The 20,427-nt window shown below is 38.2% G+C and overlaps 1 protein-coding gene across 1 annotated transcript in view; it reads left to right on the top strand.

The window, feature by feature from the left end:
- The window catches only part of PKHD1 (PKHD1 ciliary IPT domain containing fibrocystin/polyductin), a 184,027-nt gene that overhangs the window by 152,781 nt on the left and 10,819 nt on the right, over positions 1-20,427 (top strand). The window contains exons 52-54 of the mRNA XM_070956611.1: positions 7,595-7,735; positions 16,677-16,790; positions 17,877-17,964. Of these exons, the coding sequence (XP_070812712.1) occupies positions 7,595-7,735; positions 16,677-16,790; positions 17,877-17,964 (343 nt within the window). The remainder of the gene's footprint in view (positions 1-7,594; positions 7,736-16,676; positions 16,791-17,876; positions 17,965-20,427) is intronic.

Genomic DNA, 20,427 nt, shown 5'->3' with positions numbered 1-20,427 from the left:
ATAAATCAAATTAATATATATATATATATCTTTAAAAAGTCACTTCATACCTGTCATTTGAATCATGTGTTACTATTGGCTCAGTGCCATCTGCATTTGTAGGGTTAGGGTTATTTCTGTTACAGAAGAAAGGGACAGGAAAGTACAGTAGATTAGCATTTATTTGAATCTTTCTTTGGGAACATTTGTAATTATTTTCATAACATTGAAGGAAATCAAGGACAAGTTTCTTATGCTATGCATGAACAAATAAAAGCAGCTTTTATTCTAGCAACATTCACAGCTTTCCATGTTTTTTTCACATTTTGTGGGGCTTAATATAATAAATTCCTGACACAATATATGAAGAAGGAATGAGGAGCTTGCCATAGTATGTTGCATCAGATGGCATATTTATGATGTCATGTAGCCTCTGGCATTGTTTTTAGTGGTGGAATCTTCTGTCTCTCTCTCTCTCATTTGGCTTTGAACTTCTTCTGTTTGAAGAGACAGACGCTCACGCTTTGCATCTCTTGTAATAATACTTCCGTTGTGCCTGTGTAGCATTTGGTGATGCATTTATGACATTTTATAAAGTAAGAATGCTGATCAAAGAGATTCTGTGTCACTACTTGAGTCATTAGAAAGCTTGTTTTATGTCAGAGCATTACGATTCTGCTGGATTATTTCTGAATTTTTCTGTAAAGAAATTAACACATGATATGGGAAGTATATCCTTTTAAAATAAACACTAGCATTTTCTGAATCGTATTGCATAAGGGTGGGGATGATATTGAACGAAATCTAACAAAAGGTGATCTGAGGATTTTGTGAACTCAAGAGTATCAGGTTTGGTCACTTTCTTGAGGATTTCCCTACTCAATGGACCTATATATCCAGAGATATATCATACCCTTAAGTGTTTTCCTTTTCTTAATTCTACAAAGGAGCCTTTTGTTGTTCTGGGGTATATATTCCTCTGTTATCCATTATGCCAGAAATAGCAATAGCAATAGCAATAGCACTTAGATTTATATACCACTTCACAGTGCTTTTACAGCTCTCTCTCAGCGGTTTACAGAGTCAGCATATTGCCCCCAACAATCTGGGTCCTCAGTTTACCCACCTCGGAAGGATGGAAGGCTGAGTCAACCTTGAATCTGGTGAAATTCGATCTGCCAAATTGCAGGCAGTCAGCAGAAGTAGCCTGCAGTACTGCATTCTAACCACTGTGCCACCGTGGCTCATTATAATTATATATAAAATTATCTGCCCAAATTAATGAACTGTGTGTGGCATGAAAGCTCCTTCATCAGAGGTTATGGACCATAATCACCATGCTGGTCCATTGTGAGTCGGTAAATATATTATTTTTGATTTCGCATCCCAACTTCCAGACTAGAATCTGGTCTGTTCACTAATCTAGCACACCTTTGTCTATCTGTCTTTCTGCCTATCTAGCTGTCTGTCTGTCTGTCTAACTATCTAGCTAGCTATCTCTTTAAAACATTATGCAAAAAGGATAAAACTAGAGAAATAAGGAAATATTACAAATCAGGATGTATGTATTTTAAAGTTTTAGAAATAGAAATTCTCTGTATCACAGGACAAAGAATTAGGAATGAAAACATAGTCTTATAAAAATGTTTTTCTAACTCAGTTGGCCATCTTAACAATATTTGTCAACAGCATGCATTTTGTTACAAGCACATTCTTTGCAATTATTTTATAATGTAGGCTCTTTCCTCCCATCCCTTCTTCTGTGATGGCTTTCCCTTCCTTTACATCTGTGTTCTGTTGAGTTTCCTTTTAATTTTCAGTATGAAGATTTTTCCAAAGCACTTGCTATATAAATCCATGAGTTTGAATCAAATGGGTACAAATGTATTGTGAGAAGGTATTTAGCATTAATATTTTGCTATATCACTACAGCATTCCTGCCAAGTTACTTTCAGTAATATTGCATGGGGGCAGAGGGTATTCTAGATAATACAAAAGGGAAATGGAAATTACACATGAACACACACACACACACACACACACACACACACACACACACACACTACTAATTTTGGTCTGCCATACTTCATTATTTCCCCTATTAGGAAATAAAATATTCAGATGTATTTAGACACATATCTTGGTTTGCGAACTTTGTAGCTGCAAAATAAAACTCATAAGATGTCTTGTGCATTCTGCCTGTGTATTGGGAAAATATAAATCTTACCACCAAAAGATATTAGGCAAAAATCTTACTAAAAATGTACACGGGCATGCATTCTATTGAACAACAGCTTAGAAATTGCTGTAGAATCTAATTAAATGAATATAACATTGGAAAAAAAGAAACTGCCTGAAAAAAGTGGCTGACAAATTCCCCTATTTTTGGAGACTGCAGAATTTTCAGATAGATAGTATGAAATATATACCTATATTTCCTATATACATATACAGAGAGAGGGAGGGAGGGAGGGAGGGAGGGGAGAGAGAGAGAGAGAGAGAGAGAGAGAGAGAGAGAGAGAGAGAGAGAGAGAGAATTTAAAATGATGCCATGGTGTTAAATGGTCTTTCTCTTTCTTTTTCTCTCTAGTTTTTCTCAGCAGAATACAGGATAAGTTTACTAAAAAGAAACTAAACACCCTCAAAGATTTAAAACTTGTTAATACAGTGACAGTAGATATCTCAGAAAAAGGTCCCAACAATGACCTTGCTGTCATTCAAACTGCACGTATGAATACAGGACAATTGAGCCCCCATTCATAATCTACATGACCTCTGCTTCTTTTGATTATTTATAGCACAAGGAGTGAAAAGAAGCCTTCTATTCAGGTTGGAACCATCTGTTTTCCAGTGTTTGTTTGACTAGTAACTTGACCTGATGATAATGTGGTGTCTGAGTTACAAAACAGATTGAGTTGTTGTGTAACATTTTTATCCCTGGAGTTCAGTGGCAGGCAGTGTGGAAGAAACACAGAAGGTTGATCTAAAGCATGAAGATAATCCTTTTGCTTTGTGTGTGTGTGGTGTGTGTGTGTGTGTTTGTGTGTGTGTGTGTGTGTGTGTGTTTTAAAGGAGTTGATTTTATTAAGCAACAATTCACTAGCAAAGTCTTCACTGAATTTCTTTATAGACTCAGAGTTGGGAGTATGCGGAATTTTCCATATGCTTGTTTAAAGATTAATTGAATTAGATTTGTTTTGGGTTTTTTTTTAGCCTTAGCTGCAATAGGAATAACAAGAGAACTAGGTATATATTATGATGCATGTGGTTTCTGAATGCTGGGTGAGATGCATTTTTCTTTTGCTAAAGCCATTTCATCATCCATAGAGATGACAGGAAAAATCATTTACAGGTTGCTAGCAGCACCATCTCCTATAATGCAGCCATTTGTGTTGTCTTTTTAAAATGCATTTGAGCATGTACACAAATACTGGATTATAAAGGTATAAACTGTACTGAGATTGGAGATAGGTCTGAATGGAAGAATAGTTACTTCATTTTCTCATCCTCTGCTTGGATGTACATGCATTTTTGTCCTTAGCATGGTATAAGAAGGTAGAGTTAATGCTTTTCCACTTTGTTTCTTTTCTTTGTTGCTAATAGCAGGAAAAGATAAATTCTTTTTAGAAAAGCCTTTGAAATAATGATCTTTTGAATGTATGGGTGTTGGTAGTATTCTAAGTCTTGAACTGTAAAAAATTATCTCCTGGTCTGTAGGTGTAAATATTGGTGTGTGTTCCTTCTTTACTTCTCTGACTGTTAACAGTTATTTATTGAGATCTCCATACATACTCTCCATATACTTTCTTAGCTTTTCTTGGTGACTGTTACATCTTTAAAACTGATTGGACTAGAGACTTGAAGAAAAACCTTGCAAACTCAGAGTCTCAGAGCTCCACTCCATCTTCAGGCAGTGAGCTGCGGCAATGAATTGATGACTGCCTTTAACTCCCTGGAATAGATATTCCACTGCGGTTTTGTCAGGTCAGAACTGCAGGCAACTGCACCAGCATAGATTCAGGGAATCAGAGCCAAAGAATAAAGCCACCAGACAGAGCTGGAAAAAGTCCTCAAAGCATGTCAGTGCTGAAAAGCCCCCATGGACACGGCCAGTCTGGAGTCTGAGAATTAGAGCCAGGCTAAAAATGTCACCCTTTAATTTTCCATCTATTTCAGGAACTGAGATATCAGATGAAAAGGTCAACTGAAGGACTGTATCCATACTTTTTCAGGAGGAGGGTGGAATTTATAAATAATTGGGGAGGAGTGTCTATCCCATCCCTTCAGCAGCAGACTGTTGGACATTTCCATGTGAAATAAGAAATCTGATGGCTGATTGGTTTAACTTTCCCTCAGTGCTTTTACTATCACATAGAATTCTCACATAGTTTCCTCAGGTGTAACACAGACTTCTATTTGATACAGAGGAATACAGAGAGATTTTTCAGGTTCCGTGCCTTGTTTCTACATAAAGAAATACAATGTTTATCTCCTTGATTCCCAGGAGGTGGAATCACATTTGCAACATCCCATTATTTCATCCCATTAGAAAGACAAGGCCTCATGATTTTTGGGATTGTCTCCAACATGAGTAGTTAGTAATTAATTATCTTCATATGATTTTTGCCTTTATCAGAATTAGAGTCTTGCCCTTCTCTTCGTTAAAAACATAATTAAATATCTTGGCATGTACTTTTTTAAATTATAAAAAACCCTTTACTTATATTCATTTTGGAAAAGAATTCTAATAAATTCTGCTATCCCAGGATTTGAAGCTAAAATTGTTTTCTATCTATCTTACCTTGTAGAGAATTTCTACAAAATGTTTGCCCCTCTGTGGAATAATTGGTTTGGCACACTCATGCACGTATTCCTGGAAAGCAGACTGAAAGATCCTATTGATTCACCACTTTTCCTCATTTTAAATATTTATTATGTATTATTTTATTTATTTATATTTTAAGACCATGATCATGGTATTTAAACAGTAGAGCTACTGAGAAACATAAATGAACATTTTTAAAACAAAGCTTCCAAAAATCAGTGAATGACATTACATATTGGAGGACTTCTGGAAAGGTTAAATACTAGTAGAACATAGCTTGCCTCTGAATAGTGTTGATGAACATTGGTTTTAAATCTTATTTATTTATTTTATTTGTTTGTTTAAATTTCTATACCGCCCTTCTCCAATATAGGACTCAGGGCGGTGAACAGCCAAAGTAAAAACAAGACATACAAAATCTAAAAACTGTTTAAAATAATTAAATATTTTGGCCGTAATTAAAAAATTCCAATTTAAAATCAATTTAAAATTTAACTCAAGCCAGCCCAGCTAGCTGAAATAAATGGGTTTTCAGGGCCCAACGAAAAATCCAGAGGTCTGTTATTGTACGTATCTCTGGGGGGAGGTTGTTCCAGAGGGTGGGCACTGCCACAGAGAAGGCTCTCCCCCTGGGGGTCGCCAGCCGACATTGTCTGGTGGACGGCACCCTGAGGAGGCCCACTCTGTGTGAGCGTACTGGCCTCTGTTCCTCTTCTCTGCCTTGGTTGGTTTAATCTGTCTATACTGTGGGTCAAAAGTCTTCTCACTCTTCCATATGAGAACCAGTAAAAAGATAGCAACAAAACGCTTTTGTTTTAATTCTCATTTTCCATTAGAATGTTCTTCTTAAAAACACCTCTCTACCAAATACCACCTGCCCCAACCAAACTGGAGATGGCTGTTGTTTTATTTACTTATTTACAATGTTTACATGTTGCTCAAATTAAAACCTACTCTGAATAGCTTACATTTCCCATTTGAGTAATTAAGATTTTAAAAGAGTCTAAAGCAAATAACAATTTAATGCAAAGCATGGTACCAGAGATAAATAAAAGTTCGTTATAATCCAGTTTATAGGAGACACATCTGACAACATTTCAATGCTGAAGGTTTTTCATTTTTAAGATCAACATAAATAATAATACTTACCCATGAGCTGAGGGAAAGGACATTTTCTGAAAATTCCTCTCTTTTTCATTGGAGTATATGGCTGGATTCTTTAATAAGAGATGACTATGTTAACGTCATTTCTTGGTATCACTAAGGCTGGCCTTTTGTTGTAATAAAACTTATTTTTTTTTATGTTTAATCTAAACTAATGCTAAATCTATGATTTGTTTTAACACATAGTTTAGCAGGTATTAATCATTTTATACTATTATATTTTATGAACTGTATCTTGTCACTTCAACATCTCACTAAAAACGCTCCAGTTTTAATTATATTTCTGAACTGTTTGTCATTTTTTGCTGAGATAAAGATTTCTTATTGAGCTCCTCTCTGTCCTTTGCAGCCTGAATCACCTTTGGAGGTGATTTTTTAGGGACTGTACAGGGAGGGTAATCCATTCTTCTTATGGATGCCATTGCATTGACAGATGGCTAGTATTGGATGCAACCCAAAACATTCAGAACACCAGGCCTTTATAATACAGAGTTTTAATTAGAGTTACCATATGTCTAGTAGTTTCTAGAAGAGTCCAGTTCAAACTCTGAATGCCCTATCTGAGAAAAGGAAAAAAGTCAGGGATTGCCTGAACAGCCGGATATGTATCAATTCTTGCTCTTTCCATGTTTGAATACCACTTCTTCATTCTCCTCATTCCTTTTCTTCAATATGCCTGCTCTTTGAAGTCATTCTTTGCTTCTTTCCCTTCAATCTTTTCTTTCTTCCCAGTTTAGCCTGACTCCCTGCTCCTGTATCCTACCATCATTCTCCTCCTCCATTCTTGTTCAGTCCCTTGTTCTTGTTCAGTCCCTAAGTTATGTCCAACTCTTCATGATCCCATTGACTTTAGCACACCAGACCCCTCTATCCTCCACTGTCTCTTGGAGTTTTCCCAAATTCATGTTCATTGCATTGATGACATTATCTAACGATCTCATCTTCTGCCATCCCTTTTGCCTTCTCCTTTTGCCTTCAATCTTTCCCAACAACAGGTTCTTTTCCTCCTCCATAGTCCTGTCCTCCTTGTTGTTTTCCATCCTGCTTACTTGCTTTCCAATGGCCAACCTTAGCCCCCAGCCCAGAAATGACCATAGTTTCTTCCCATCTCTCTCTCAGCGTTCCCAAAGCAAAGTATTAATATGTGCCTGATTGCTGTATGGGTGTATGGAGGAATATATGTCGTTCATACAAGTCGATTGTTATATGGCCGGGGAGATCCACTGGGGCCAGTTGTTCTCTCTCTACCCAAGCTAATTCAGTGTTGTACCTTTGAGGATAAAGTGAGGAGAAAAGCAAATGTAAAGTATAAATGCAAAAAAGAAATATATTTTTTTCAATCTCAATTATATCACATATATTAAGTACCGTAAGTGTGCTGTTTATTAGAAGGTTTGAAAATTTTGACATATCTTATTAATTCTCTGTACTGTGTAAACTTTTCCCCCAATTCAGATCTAATTTGATGGGGAGCAGAAATTCACTTAAATAATTCATAGTAATAGTCCTAGTCTTATTGTTCAATTTAAAATCTTATAAAAGGATGCAAAAAGGAGGCTACTTTTTTTTTTAAAAAAGCAATATATTAACCAAAGTAATGCTCTGCATCATTTCCTTCTTTCTAAGACAGAACTGTCTTGGTGGATATGAATCTTCCACCCCTACGAGGTCTTTATATCCAGGGCACATTGGAATTCTCATTAAACACCAGCCATCTCCTGAGCGTGACCTGTATTGTGATTGCTGCTGGTGGTGTCTTGAAAGTGGGTAAGTGAAAAATAATAATAGCTGGAAGAGATGCTGCATGTTGTATCTTTTATTTATTTATTTTTTAAAAAAGAGAACCAAGTCTAATTAGCCTCAGGCAAGACAAAGCTATGTTGAGGTATACAGTATACATGCTAAGGGCAAATGATGAAATCTAGAAAGAAGAATAACATCATAAATTGGTTCTCGTGTTATCTAACATTTATTAAGCTCTTGCAATACTCTGGGCATACTGTAGCACAAAAGGGGTCTGTTCTAGTCGAAGTGGAATCTATTCCAGATAAATGCTCATTGGAATGCAATCAAAGGCTGTTTCACACTGAGCAGAAAACCTGATATTTTTCCCCCTAGTAGATAAGGGGTGCAATAGAGCCTATATTGAGTTAGGCCCAGAAAATCCTTTCTCAACACCTTGAATTGGGTTTGATAGTTCAGTGCAGGATTTTAAGCACTGCTGTGACATGAACTGATTTAGCCACCTTCCTTAACAATCAGGCAGCTGCTGGACCATCTTCAGGAATAGCTCTGCATCAAGTGTATTGCAGTAATCCATTCATAAAACTATTAAGGCATGGAGCAGTAAAGCTCCTGATGTGGAACTTCAAATATTTTATGATTAGTAGTCCCTACCGCATCACAATCCTTTTGTGATTAGCTAAGGCCATACAGCAGTTACTTTGTGGTGATGCTTGCAACTCTTTATTCACATTCCAAATGTGTTCACTACTTAAAAGGGATTCATATCCTTTTTTATCCTGAAATTGAACTGACTTTAATTTGCATAATACTAATACTGACCTAAATTATCCTTAGCATTTAAATATACACGGCGTTGTCAGTCTTCAACTTTTTGTATTAGTGAACTGGTTAAGACATGGGATTGAAGCTCATCAAATTGGCAGATGATATAAAAACAGTATAATTAGGACCTTAAACTACAGAAATACGATTCAAATTTATCTTCATAGTTTAAAGAAGCGGGTTGAAAATAACAAATAAATATTTAGCAGAGGGAAATATAAAGTTGTAATGGTATATGGGAATGATATTGGGGGACAGGAGGAAAAGCTGCACCTAGACAATGGTCTAATGAACCAAATTTGAGTCCAAAGGAGAGGTGATGAAAGGATCATCCTGTGTTTTGGGGAAAATAAAAGTGAGGAATGACGGGGTACTTCCAGGCATGCAAGATTATGTTAATGTTAATGTTAATTTTTTGTCTTGTATACTGTTTTTACCATGGCTGTTCACCGCCCTGAGTCCTTCGGGAGAAAGGCAGTATATAAATATAATAAAAGTAAAAAAGTAAAAGTAATCTTACAGTAAAGATAGACCTAATACTCCTGGTTGTTCTTGTCTGGACTACTTTGCAAGGCCAACATCAATCTTTCAAGTCTGAAAGTACCCCTGCCATCCTTCACTTTTACTCTCCCAAAAGGGAGGGAGTGTCCCTCCTGAGCATTTTTGCTACCTTTCTTCCTTTGGACTCAAATTAATTTTGTTTATCAGACTGTTATCTAGCTCTTCCTCCAAGGTATCTCCAAGGTAATTTCCAAATACCATCACAAAAGTGTAGCAGAGATACAAACAAAGGAAATGCCACCTGAAAAGTATAGTTTCCAAAAGATTCAAAGAAACTGAACACGTTCATAGCAAGGTAATGAAGTTGCTCAGGGAACAAGAAAGTAAGAACTCTACAGAAATAGGGAAGGATGTTTGGCCTTGAGGATCAAAAAAAAAAAAATGAAGATGTGGGAGGAACATAACACCACTCTTCAAATAATTGGGAAGATGTCACATAGAGGGTCAAGGCCAGTTCTCTCTCTTTCTAGAATGAACATTATAATTGGAATTACAGGAAGCAGATTCTAATTTGATGTTTAAAAAACGTCTTCTAACAAGAAGAGCAGTTTGACAGTGGAATCATCGGGTCAGAGAGCTTGGTGAGCTCTTCTTAATTAGATGTGTTCAAGCAGAGACTGGACAACCATCTGTCTAGGATGCTTTAATTTGGATTCCTGCACAGAGGTTGGCTTCCGTGGCCTAAATGGTCCCTTCTAATTGTACTGTATAAGAATTAAAGCAGGCTTGGTAATTAGTAAAATGGGGTCGGTCCTTTCCTTTGACTCAGAGATAGTTTTGAAACTTGCCATTCCAACCTCCCCGGTTTTAATTAAAAGCCTTGGAGAATTTCTCAGCTAAGATCCAAGAGTAGATGGAGACAGCACTCACTTTATACATTTTAAAGCTGCTTGGGTCCAGAAGGGATTTATTACAGGGGCTGTGTTTCCCAACAGATTAACACAGAAGGAAGCACATGAACACTTACTCTTTATTGGTTTCTTGGCAAAATGGGATGAATTTTGCATGTGACCCAGAAGAAAGCAAGCCACAAGTCAGTGGAATCAGTGCAGAATTTTAGAACTGAATTACTTGAAGATTATCATTCAGATTATCTCAGGGTGGAGTAGAATATAGGGATTCATGAAAAATGAGCAAGAATAGTCAGTTTAGGAATTCGAAGCATTTGGCAATTAAAAAAAATGGAGAGAGAGAGTGGCTCTGAAATGGATCAAGACAGGGAGGGGAAAACTAGATGAGAGGATCTACTTTCATGGCTCTGTTTGGGAAGAGGAAATGAAGGAAATTACTATTATAGGAAGAACTGGAAACAAAGCTATTGAAAGATTTCCAGAAAGATAACATTCCTGGACTTTAAAAAACTAATCTATTTTGGTTGAAAGAAATCTTGAGCAGCTGTTATGGGAAATGTACCCAACCAAAGGGCCACAACAACAACAGCTTGAGTACTGCCTGTTCCATCTCTTCACATACTGTATCTTATAAAGTAGATAGCAGTCTTTGGCTATCTCTATAACTGTGAAATGACATATTCAAGCTACTGTATATAGCTATCATTCAACCCACTCTAGATCTGCCATGGATGTGTTACGGTGTATTTCTTATTAATATGTCAAGAATCAAGGCATAGGACGTACTTGTCATAGGTAGATAGAATACAAATCACTGTAACTGGAATGTTTAAACAGTAGCATTCCAGAAGAGCTATTTGTTGTAGCATGGATTACCATATTTAACTTCAGACTAATACCTATTAGTATTTACAATTTATGGTACTATTATTCATAGTTTATTACATTTAAAATTTAAAAGTCAGATTATTCTTGCTATAGAAATCTATAATTCTAACACATCCTAACCATCATTTTTTCAACTGTAAAAATTGTCTTTTCATTAATACTATAAAGTGAATTCAAGAAATACATCTTGCAACTTTGTAGTTGCTGATGTTCAACTTTTGTTTTTACTTTTTATTATTTATCTATTTATTTATTTTACCTTATAATGAGGTAATAATTTAACAGGACTTCTTAATGAGGTAGCAAAGAAACTTTGTTCATTAAAAAATTAAAAAGATGCATAATTAGTAAACATAGTTCAGATTCTAAGAACTTCTAGGATATTTGTTTAGAGCAGCAATAGTTCTTCTCTCAAAAATGCTAGATGAGAGATGTACATAAATTATTTCACATATCTGGGAATCCAGAAATATGTTTTTATAACCCATTTTTATTGGACTGGACACAGTACATATTAGTAGTGCAAAGTGGAAACAGTTTTTACAGAATCAACTTGTAAAACCTGGAAATATCTAAATTTTAACAAACTATTAAAAGCATGTCTTACTGAGAAAAGTTTATAACATGCCTCACTTTCTGGCAGTTTACAGTAAGAAACATAAAATTTAATGATAGGATAGATGGAGAGGAAGATTATAGACTCAGAGAAAGAGAGAGAGGACAGGAGGGAGGGAGGGAGAGAGAGAGAGAGAGAAAGGGATAGATAGGTAGGTAGGTAGGTAGGTAGGTAGGTAGGTAGGTAGATAGATAGATAGATAGATAGATAGATAGATAGATAGATAGATAGATAGATAGATCATCTTCCAGATTCAATTCTTTGTTTTGTTCTGGATTGTTTCAGGGTTGACTATAGAGTCACAATATACATGAATGAGCTAGTCTGTTGAAGAGTACTACTCTTCAAAAAGTGTTCTCTGTTTTAAACCAACTGCATCCAGAGGGCAGCTGCTAGTTGTATAAAATCTGTGTGCTTCAGCACACGTTGTACTGGAAATGACCCAATAGTGCCTGGGATCAGGGAATATGGTAGCTTTTTAGTCATTTTCCCTTTGGTCCCTAGTTAGCTTCATGGACTGCCAGTTGGCTGTTATCTCTCTGAAGTACTGGATACCGCAGTGCAGTGGTCAATTAGAATTGTGCAATACTGCTAGACTGTTTAGCCAGGAATAAAACACTGCAAGTGTTTTAACTCTGATACAATTGAGTCCATGGCTGAACTAAAGCAATGGGTATATTAGTATTACTCTCCCCCACCTCCCATTGACTCTAGGATGATGGAACACATTAGAATCTGGAAGACAGCATTTGTCTGGGAGAAAAGATAAATCCTAAATTAAAAACATTCCTTGTGACTCAGTTCCCTGTATATGTGTGTATACATGTATATATACACACATATATATTACTGCACATGCATGCATATTTGCACATTTATTTCAGAGATTGGAACAAACCTACCAGAAGACAACAGACTCATTGAAACTCATTGTTTCTCAAACCTGACAGCTTTAAGATATGTGGACTTCTACTAGAATTCTGAGACTTGAAGTCCACACAACTTAAAGTTGCCAAATTTGAGAAATGCTACATTAAGCAAACACTTAGAAAAAGTTATATTAAAAGGTAACTTTTAACAGTTTGAAGGTCTGATAATAAGGGATATTACAACGAATTTAGCTATTATTCTGAAGATAATCTGATGACCTGTCAGCTAGTGTAAGAACTGCTTATGGAAGGTATTATTAATCTGGCTCCCCATGTGGTTTAGCAGGGGCAGGGGCAAGGGCAGGGGAGAGTGTAAGAGAGGGAGCAAGAGAGATTATTTTTCTTTAGGCAAAGGAGTTTTTCATATGCAGGAACATTGCTGAATCTACCTTTAAAAAGTGAAAATGTGAACATGTTGTAAAAAAACCAAGAGTGGTATCTCTTTTGTAGGCCAGGCAGATAATGTTTGATAACAGCAAATTAAAAGGGATATACAAATAACAAGACATGAGAATGACCTGGATACGTTTCCTATATTAAGTTGACAAAAGAGGCTTATTCCAATGTCCTGAAGAATTTTGTGTGAAGGTCAACTGTTTTCAAAACTGACCCACTCTCCTCAAGGCCAAATGAAATAATTTGAGCCTGGTCATTTGTGACTCTGGATTTATTGGTTCTGTGATCCATTTGTTTGTTTTCTTGACTATCCATGGTATTCTCAGGAGTCTTCCACAACACCCAACATTCAAAAGCATCAATGCATTAAGAGGATATACCTTGTCTCATTACAAGAAAACAAATGAATGAATCATCAAATAAATCAATCAAGAGTTCTCACTCCATTTGCAAATCAGCAAGCTCAAATTATTATAATTCAGGCACATTATGTGAAGACCTGGTTGTTTGGAAAAGGCCCTAATACTGGGAAAGTTAGAAAGAAAAAGATCACCAAGTAGCTTTGTGAATGGACTCCGTTACAGTGGTAATGGGTGCACCATTGAAAGAGCTGAAGGAGCAGCTTAGAGACAGATCATCACAGAGAAAATCTATCAATATGGTCACCAAGAGTCACCAACAATTTGATGACATGAAGTCATCAATTGGCATAAAAGGAACCTCCATATATTTTGAATTTCCGCTTTCTATCGTTATCACTTTTAAAAATAATGTTATTAAAGCTATGTCACAAACTATGTATCTGCAAATTGAGGTGTTGTGATTCTGAAATCATGGAAAACTGGGCTTTGGGAGCAGGCTTATTTGACAGTTTCTTGTTTATAAAACATATGCTGATATCACTATTTATTAGGATGGAACTATGCTTTGGACCTAGCTGAATTTTGAATCCTGAAGCATGCTGAATAATTGGAACAAATTGTTATGCAATGAATTGTCTTGATTCAAAATATTCCATGAAATTCTATTTCTCAATCCATTGTTCAAGTGCTGCAGATGCTAGTGCCACAACAACTATCTAAAAACAATATATATCAGTACAGCTATAAAATATTTCAAGATACTTGGCAGCTGCCTAAACCAAAACAACAACAACAAACAAAGAAACAAACAAATCAATATTTTTGTACCATGAGTCCCAGAGTTTTCTTTAGCAAGATTTGCTGTGCTGATTGGGATAGGGTTATATTTTCCATTTAAAGCCCATATATCCCTAGGTAGGGGAGAAAAATTGACAGATTTTCTTTCCAGGCAATATTTCTATGATCTAGTAAGGAGACAGGTGTGTGTTTTTTGACCATGGAGAAGACTACAGCTGGCAGTTTAAATAAGGGTATCCTCCATCTTTCAAAAAAAAAAAAATCTTACAAAATACAATGGTAGGAGAAGGAGGAAGAGTGGGAATGGATTTCATAATTGATAAATGAGCTTTATGATTAGATCAGTATCCGTTTCCTCAATTTCAATGCTTTGGATTGGTAGTGAAATGATGGGAAAAGTTCCTTTTAATTCTTGATTGGGGAACATAGAACCAGATCAAGGAAAGCCATTGAGTCATGGATTCAGTTCTTTTATCAGATAGAAAACATTACAATTTGCTGGGAGTTTTGAAATATTATGGCCTGGTTAGTCAAGAGACAGAAAACATGGTCCTACTGCACCTCTCTGGAAAACAGTATAGGCCCTATCCTGTTATGTAGTGGAGTTGACCAGAAATTATGGACAGAGAGCTGAAGAAGGAGGTCTGGCTGCCCCTTAGTCCCTCGCTCCGGCTATGGTCTTTGATAAAAAAAAAAAAAAAGTAAAAGAGAAAGACATGCCCCTAAAGGTGACAAGATCTTCTTGAATACTGCAAGGAACTTCTTTTAGAGATAACATAGTTCTGCTTTTCATAATGATAATGATGATTCTGGGACTGATCAGACCAGCTCCAGAGCAGCCTGGAGTAAATCAAGCTATTTCCAGATGCCTGAATTGGCCTCCAGATTGAACAGGGTGGTCCTTCTAAGTCTCTTTGTGTGAATCATTTGCCTGATTTTGGATCAAGATTAGTTGTATCTCTAACAAGATTAATTTTCATAGACACTTCATTAAATGGGTTGCTAAGATTAATTCTTGTGGATGCATATTACACTTTCTCTTTTCCTCACCAAAGGCATGTTTTCTGAATATTAAATTATTGTGGCATGATGGCTAATTCTACACAGATTTCTTTGTTTAATTCTACATCTGCTGCAGTTTGGGGTTGTATAATTGATTTAATCTCTAATTTTAAAGGAGTGTTGAATTCTCTTACTGGACTCTGCTTACATTTCTCTAGGGCAGAAGTTGCCCTACTTTTTCCTTCAAGTATCTGCTTCATGCTAGACTATTTTCTTCTGAGTCTGTAAACTACCCTGGGTGAAATAAATAGGTTCACAGTTGGAATGCAGCTCACTTTGCATTCTAAGAGATAAGAGTTATTTCCATCCTCTCTTTGTTGCCTTTTTTATTCTCTTCTTGTGTTTCCAATATCATCAGAAAAATTCACTTAGGTTTTAGATGTTGTGTCTCTGAAAGAGATGTGATTCTTCCAAAATGTTAATTGAACACTAGTACAAATATATATATGAAAAATGCCAAATATTTTTGAGATTAACTATTTTTTTCTCTACTAAACTAGTTCCGTTTCACACTTCCCCTACTGAAAAAAAAGAAAAAAAACTCTAAAACAAATTTGGGAAAACTGAAATTATTAAGCAAAACAAATATCTGTGCCAGAACAGCCAGAGTAATTAAGAAAGAATTATTATCTGTTCTGAAAGGAAAGATTCAAAGATTTTTTTTTTTTAAAGAAAGATTATCCTCTCTGAAGAGAAAGTTTCAACCCCATTGTCTTTGCTTTCTACTGGACAAGAATTGTATTTTCTACAGCTTTTCTTCCTTCTCCTACCCTGTTTATCTTTCTCCTGGTTAACTGGATTATTCTGGCTAAGGAAAAACAGGATTGCCTTTACCCGTCTTCAGCCACTGTTATGAGCACACAATGCCAGTGCTCGTCATATAACTGAGATCACACGAGAATTGTTACAGCTTCCTTGGATGAATATGATAAACTTGACCTTGTGGGATGGAACAATGGTAAAATTTTATAGCATACATTAAAAAAACCATAGTGAAATCTGGTGAGTTATGCAAGTTCCAGAGCTTATTTGATTTAGAATAGGACATAGACAAAATCACAAAATCAAAATCCCATAAAATAAGAGCTGGAAAAAAATGTGTCTCTGCTATGGAAAAAAAAAAAATTGTTTCCGAGATTCTGAATGAACTTTGTATAGGATAAATTCTATCCTACAGTAGAATAAATGCTTGGTATTATTGTAAAACCTGGTGCTTTTTAACTTTAGTATGTAAAAAAAGAAGCATGATTTTTTTTTTTTTGCTTCACTGACATTTCTTTTGGCAAATTAATTCACTGTTGAGATATTATTAATTCTGTTATGTGCTCAAATGTTTTCACTGGGGAACGTTGATTTAACTTGATTTTAACAGTAAGAAGGGCACTGAAAGCCACATGTACTTGGGCAGGCCTTTCACAATTAATTGCTTGCTGGAAGTAGAAGGAACATGCATGTTAATAATATTGTTGTACTTAGTTTAGCTTGTTCTTGCTATGCATTTTGTAATGTTTGAGTACTGCAATGTTAATATTTATGCTTTTATTTTATTTGGCTCTTATTTACATGTATGTGTATTCATACTTTTATGTAAGTCGTCTTGGATAAATGTTTAATATGTAAAAAGGGAGAAACCAATGTATCGTACAAATTAATTAATGTTCATCAATTTCCCATTAGGCACACTGCAGTATCCATTAGAAGAAAGGAGAAAGGTACACATTCTCCTTCGGGCATCTGAGAGAGTAAATTGTGATCGATTGAATGGTTTGAACGTTGGTGCTGGAACCATTGGTATGGATATCATCTTCTGAATTCCTCAGTGGGGCCTGGGAAAACCTTGATCGAAAATGTCTTATGCTTAGCATCAATCAACAATTGTCTGTTTTGTTAAATAGTGTCTGCATTTTAATTACTGAGTCAAAAGTGGATAACCTGAAGCAACATGAAAACATTTAAGCATTTTTTCCTGCAGCCCATAATATATTTGTGCCCTTTCTGATTTCTAATCTACTGATGCTTCTTTGAGTGTGGGGTGTGGGTATATCTCACAACAACCTGCCCATCAGTTGTTTGGTAGATTGTTAGTAGCTTTTGGAAGAATAGGGTGTTTAAGGCATATATTCTGTCCTCAGATTAATTTACACAACAAATTGAATGCAGTTGAGAAAGATGGGGGAAGAGGACAGGGAGATTATGTATTTGTATATGTTGGGAGAAGTTTATATGTGTATTTAGGAAGAGACTTTAGACCACTGAGGAAGCATGGAAGGCAGATTAATTTACATTCCTACAAGAGATCTCTTCCCCATAAACATGCAGGAAAAGGATTGAAACAGAGTTATAATCGGTATTCTGATCATGCACCTCGCTTGTAAATTAGGTACTTCTGATGGAGGCTTTGTGGATATGCATATCCACAAGCTCCAATCCCTCACCCTGCACTATTTGCTACCCTCAGCATCAAAGAGTTTGCTTATCAATGTATCAAACAGGCTTTCATTTGAAATAGGAAATACCCCCCCTTTCCATTTTTTCTATTAGATTTTCTAGTTATGTTATCTTTTTCAAGGTATTTAGTCCCACAAGGAACTCGTCATTTTCCTATTCTAATGTTGGTATGATCTTGCTGAGCATATGGATCATACAGTAATCCAGAAAGCCAGTTCACCCTTTTGCTAGAGTTGGAATCTTCCTAATGTAATCTTTAAGGAAAGTGCCTTGGAAACTTTATGAAATGTCCAAACAGTCTCCATCAGTACAAAATGGCTTGGATGAGTACATCTCTGGCACAACTGAGAAGTCCTTCCTAGCATGTTGAAGATCTTGCAAAGATTAGCATCTTTTGAATCATGGCTAGTTTCTTCTCCTTTTTTCAAGGTGTTTTTGGGAAGTTGCAGTTGCACAGTGCTTACACCAAGAAGTCATGGACACATCTTGGAAATGATGTTGCACCTGGAAATGAAAGGTAGGTATTAAATTATAGGTAATTAGGAAGCTCTTTTTTATTTTTACTTTTTGTTTCTTTTTGAAGCCCCCCCCTTTTTTTTTCAAAGAGTAAATTCTGAGGTACAGTGATGTACCTCAGATAGCTGAGTGTGAGTCTCTGTTTGTGAAGTGGGGTCATAGGGCACAGATGGGCCTGCTGATTGCGTACCTGGCTCCCTGCCGTGTGAAGGCGGCCCTGCCCGAACTGTTCAATGTTACTGCAGGGGTGGCGGTTGATACCCCCAGGCTCTTAGTCATGGGGGGACTTCAATTTGCCATCCATCGGGGAAACATCTGAGGCAGCTCGGGAGTTCATGGCTTCCATGACGGCCATGGACCTGACCCAGTTAGTTCATGGCCCTACTTACACGGGGGGACACATCTTGGACTTGGTTTTTGTCTCTGGTCAGTGGGTGAATGATCTAGATATAGGGGATATAGTTATTGAGCTCTTGTCATGGTCAGATCATTCTCTCCTCCAGCTTGACTTTCTAACCGTTACACCCCGCCACAGGGAGGCAGAACCAATTAGGTGGTTCCACCTGATGGATCCTGACAGATTCCAGATGGAGCTTGGACCATTCCCTGGGGCTCTGGCTCACGGCCCGACCGAAGGCCTGGTGGCCGCCTGGGATAGGGTGGCCGCTGGGGCTTTGGACCGTGTTGTGCCTTTGCGGCCATCTGGGAGCATGGGAAGCCCTTGCAGAGTTGAGCTGAGGATTTTGCTCAGTATCTGCATGACAAAATCGCTCAAATTCGGGAAGGCTTGGACTCTGACTGGGTGGATCCAGATGGGATGATGGAGGCGGGTCCTGAGAATATTATCTGGGAGGAGTTTGACTCTGTGGCTCCTGAGGACATGGACAGGATTCTGGGGAGGCTTAGCATAGCCACATGTTTATTGGACCCGTGTCCCTCTTGGTTGGTGCTGGCTTCCCGGGAGGTTATACGAGGCTGGCTCCAGAGGATCATTAATGCTTCATTGAGTGAGGGTTTCTTGCCTCCCGCCTTGAAAGAGGTGGTGGTGAGGCCCCTCCTCAAGAAGCCTTCTCTGGATCCGGCTGTCTTGGCGAATTACTGTCCAGTCTCCAACATTCGCTTTGTGTCTAAGGTTGTTGAGAGTGTGGTTGCGCAACAGCTTCCCCAGCACCTGGATGACGCTGTCTATCTAGACCCGTTCCAGTCTGGTTTCAGGCCTGGGTACAGCATGGAAACAGCATTGGTCGCATTGATTGATGATCTCTGGGGGGCCCGGGACAGGGGTTGTTCCTCTGTCCTGATCCTATTAGATCTTTCAGCGGCTTTTGATACCATCGACCATGGTATCATGCTGAGCCGGCTGAAGGGGCTAGGGGTTGGGGGCACCATATTACAGTGGTTCTCCTCCTTTCTCTCTGACCGGTCACAGTTTGTGTTGGCAGGGGGGCAGAGGTCATCCTCGAGGTACCTTATGTGGGGGGTGCCATGGGGTTGGTCCTCTCGCCCCTTCTGTTCAATATTTATGTGAAGCCACTGGGTGAGATCTGTGGTTTTGGGGCGCAGTTCCATCAGTACGCTGATGACACTCAGCTGTACATCTCCACCCCAGACCACCCCAATGATGCCCTTGAAGTGATGTCCCGGTGCCTGGAGGCCATGCGGGTCTGGATGGGGAGAAACAGACTCCAACTCAACCCCTTCAAGACTGAGTGGCTGTGGCTTCCGGCGTCCCGATATAGCCAGCTGGTGCCATCGCTGGCTATTGGGGGCAAGTCATTGGCCCCCACGGAGAGGGCTCGCAACTTGGGTGTCCTCCTGGATGCGCGGCTGTCTTTAGAAGAGCATATGATGGCCATGGCCAGGGGGGCTTTTTATCAGGTTCGCCTGATCTGCCAGTTGCGTCCCTTTCTGGATCGGGACTCCCTGCGCATGGTCACTCATGCCCTCATCACTTTCCGACTGGACTACTGCAATGCTCTCTACATGGGGCTCCCCTTGAAGAGCATCCGGAGGCTCCAGCTGGTCCAAAATGCGGCCGCGTGGGTAATTATGGGAGCAGCAGGGCGCTCCCATGTAACTCCTCTCCTGCGCGAGCTGCATTGACTCCCAGTGGTCTTCTGGATGTGATTCAAGGTGTTGATTAACAACTTGAAAGCGCTCCATGGTTTAGGACCTGGGTACTTACGGGACCACCTTCTGCTACTGACAGCCTCCCATCTGCCAGTATGCTCCCACAGGGTGGGGTTCCTCAGGGTGCCATCGGTCAGACAATGTCGACTGGCGATCCCCCAGGGGAGAACCTTCTCAGTGGGGGCTCCTGCCCTCTGGAACAAGCTGCCCCCGGAGGTACGGAGGATCCCGGACTTGCACACCTTCCACCGTGCCCTGAAGACTTTGTTATTCCAGCAAGCCAGGCTAGCCTAATTTTAACGGTTTTAAATTTTAAATTGGATTTTAATGGGAT

This window comes from Pituophis catenifer, unplaced genomic scaffold, assembly GCF_029215685.1.
Source record: "Pituophis catenifer annectens isolate HBS135680 unplaced genomic scaffold, rPitCat1.0.hap2 SCAF_1, whole genome shotgun sequence".
NCBI classification, from domain to species: Eukaryota; Metazoa; Chordata; class Lepidosauria; order Squamata; family Colubridae; genus Pituophis; species Pituophis catenifer.
This window is presented reverse-complemented; position numbering and strand designations above follow the sequence as displayed.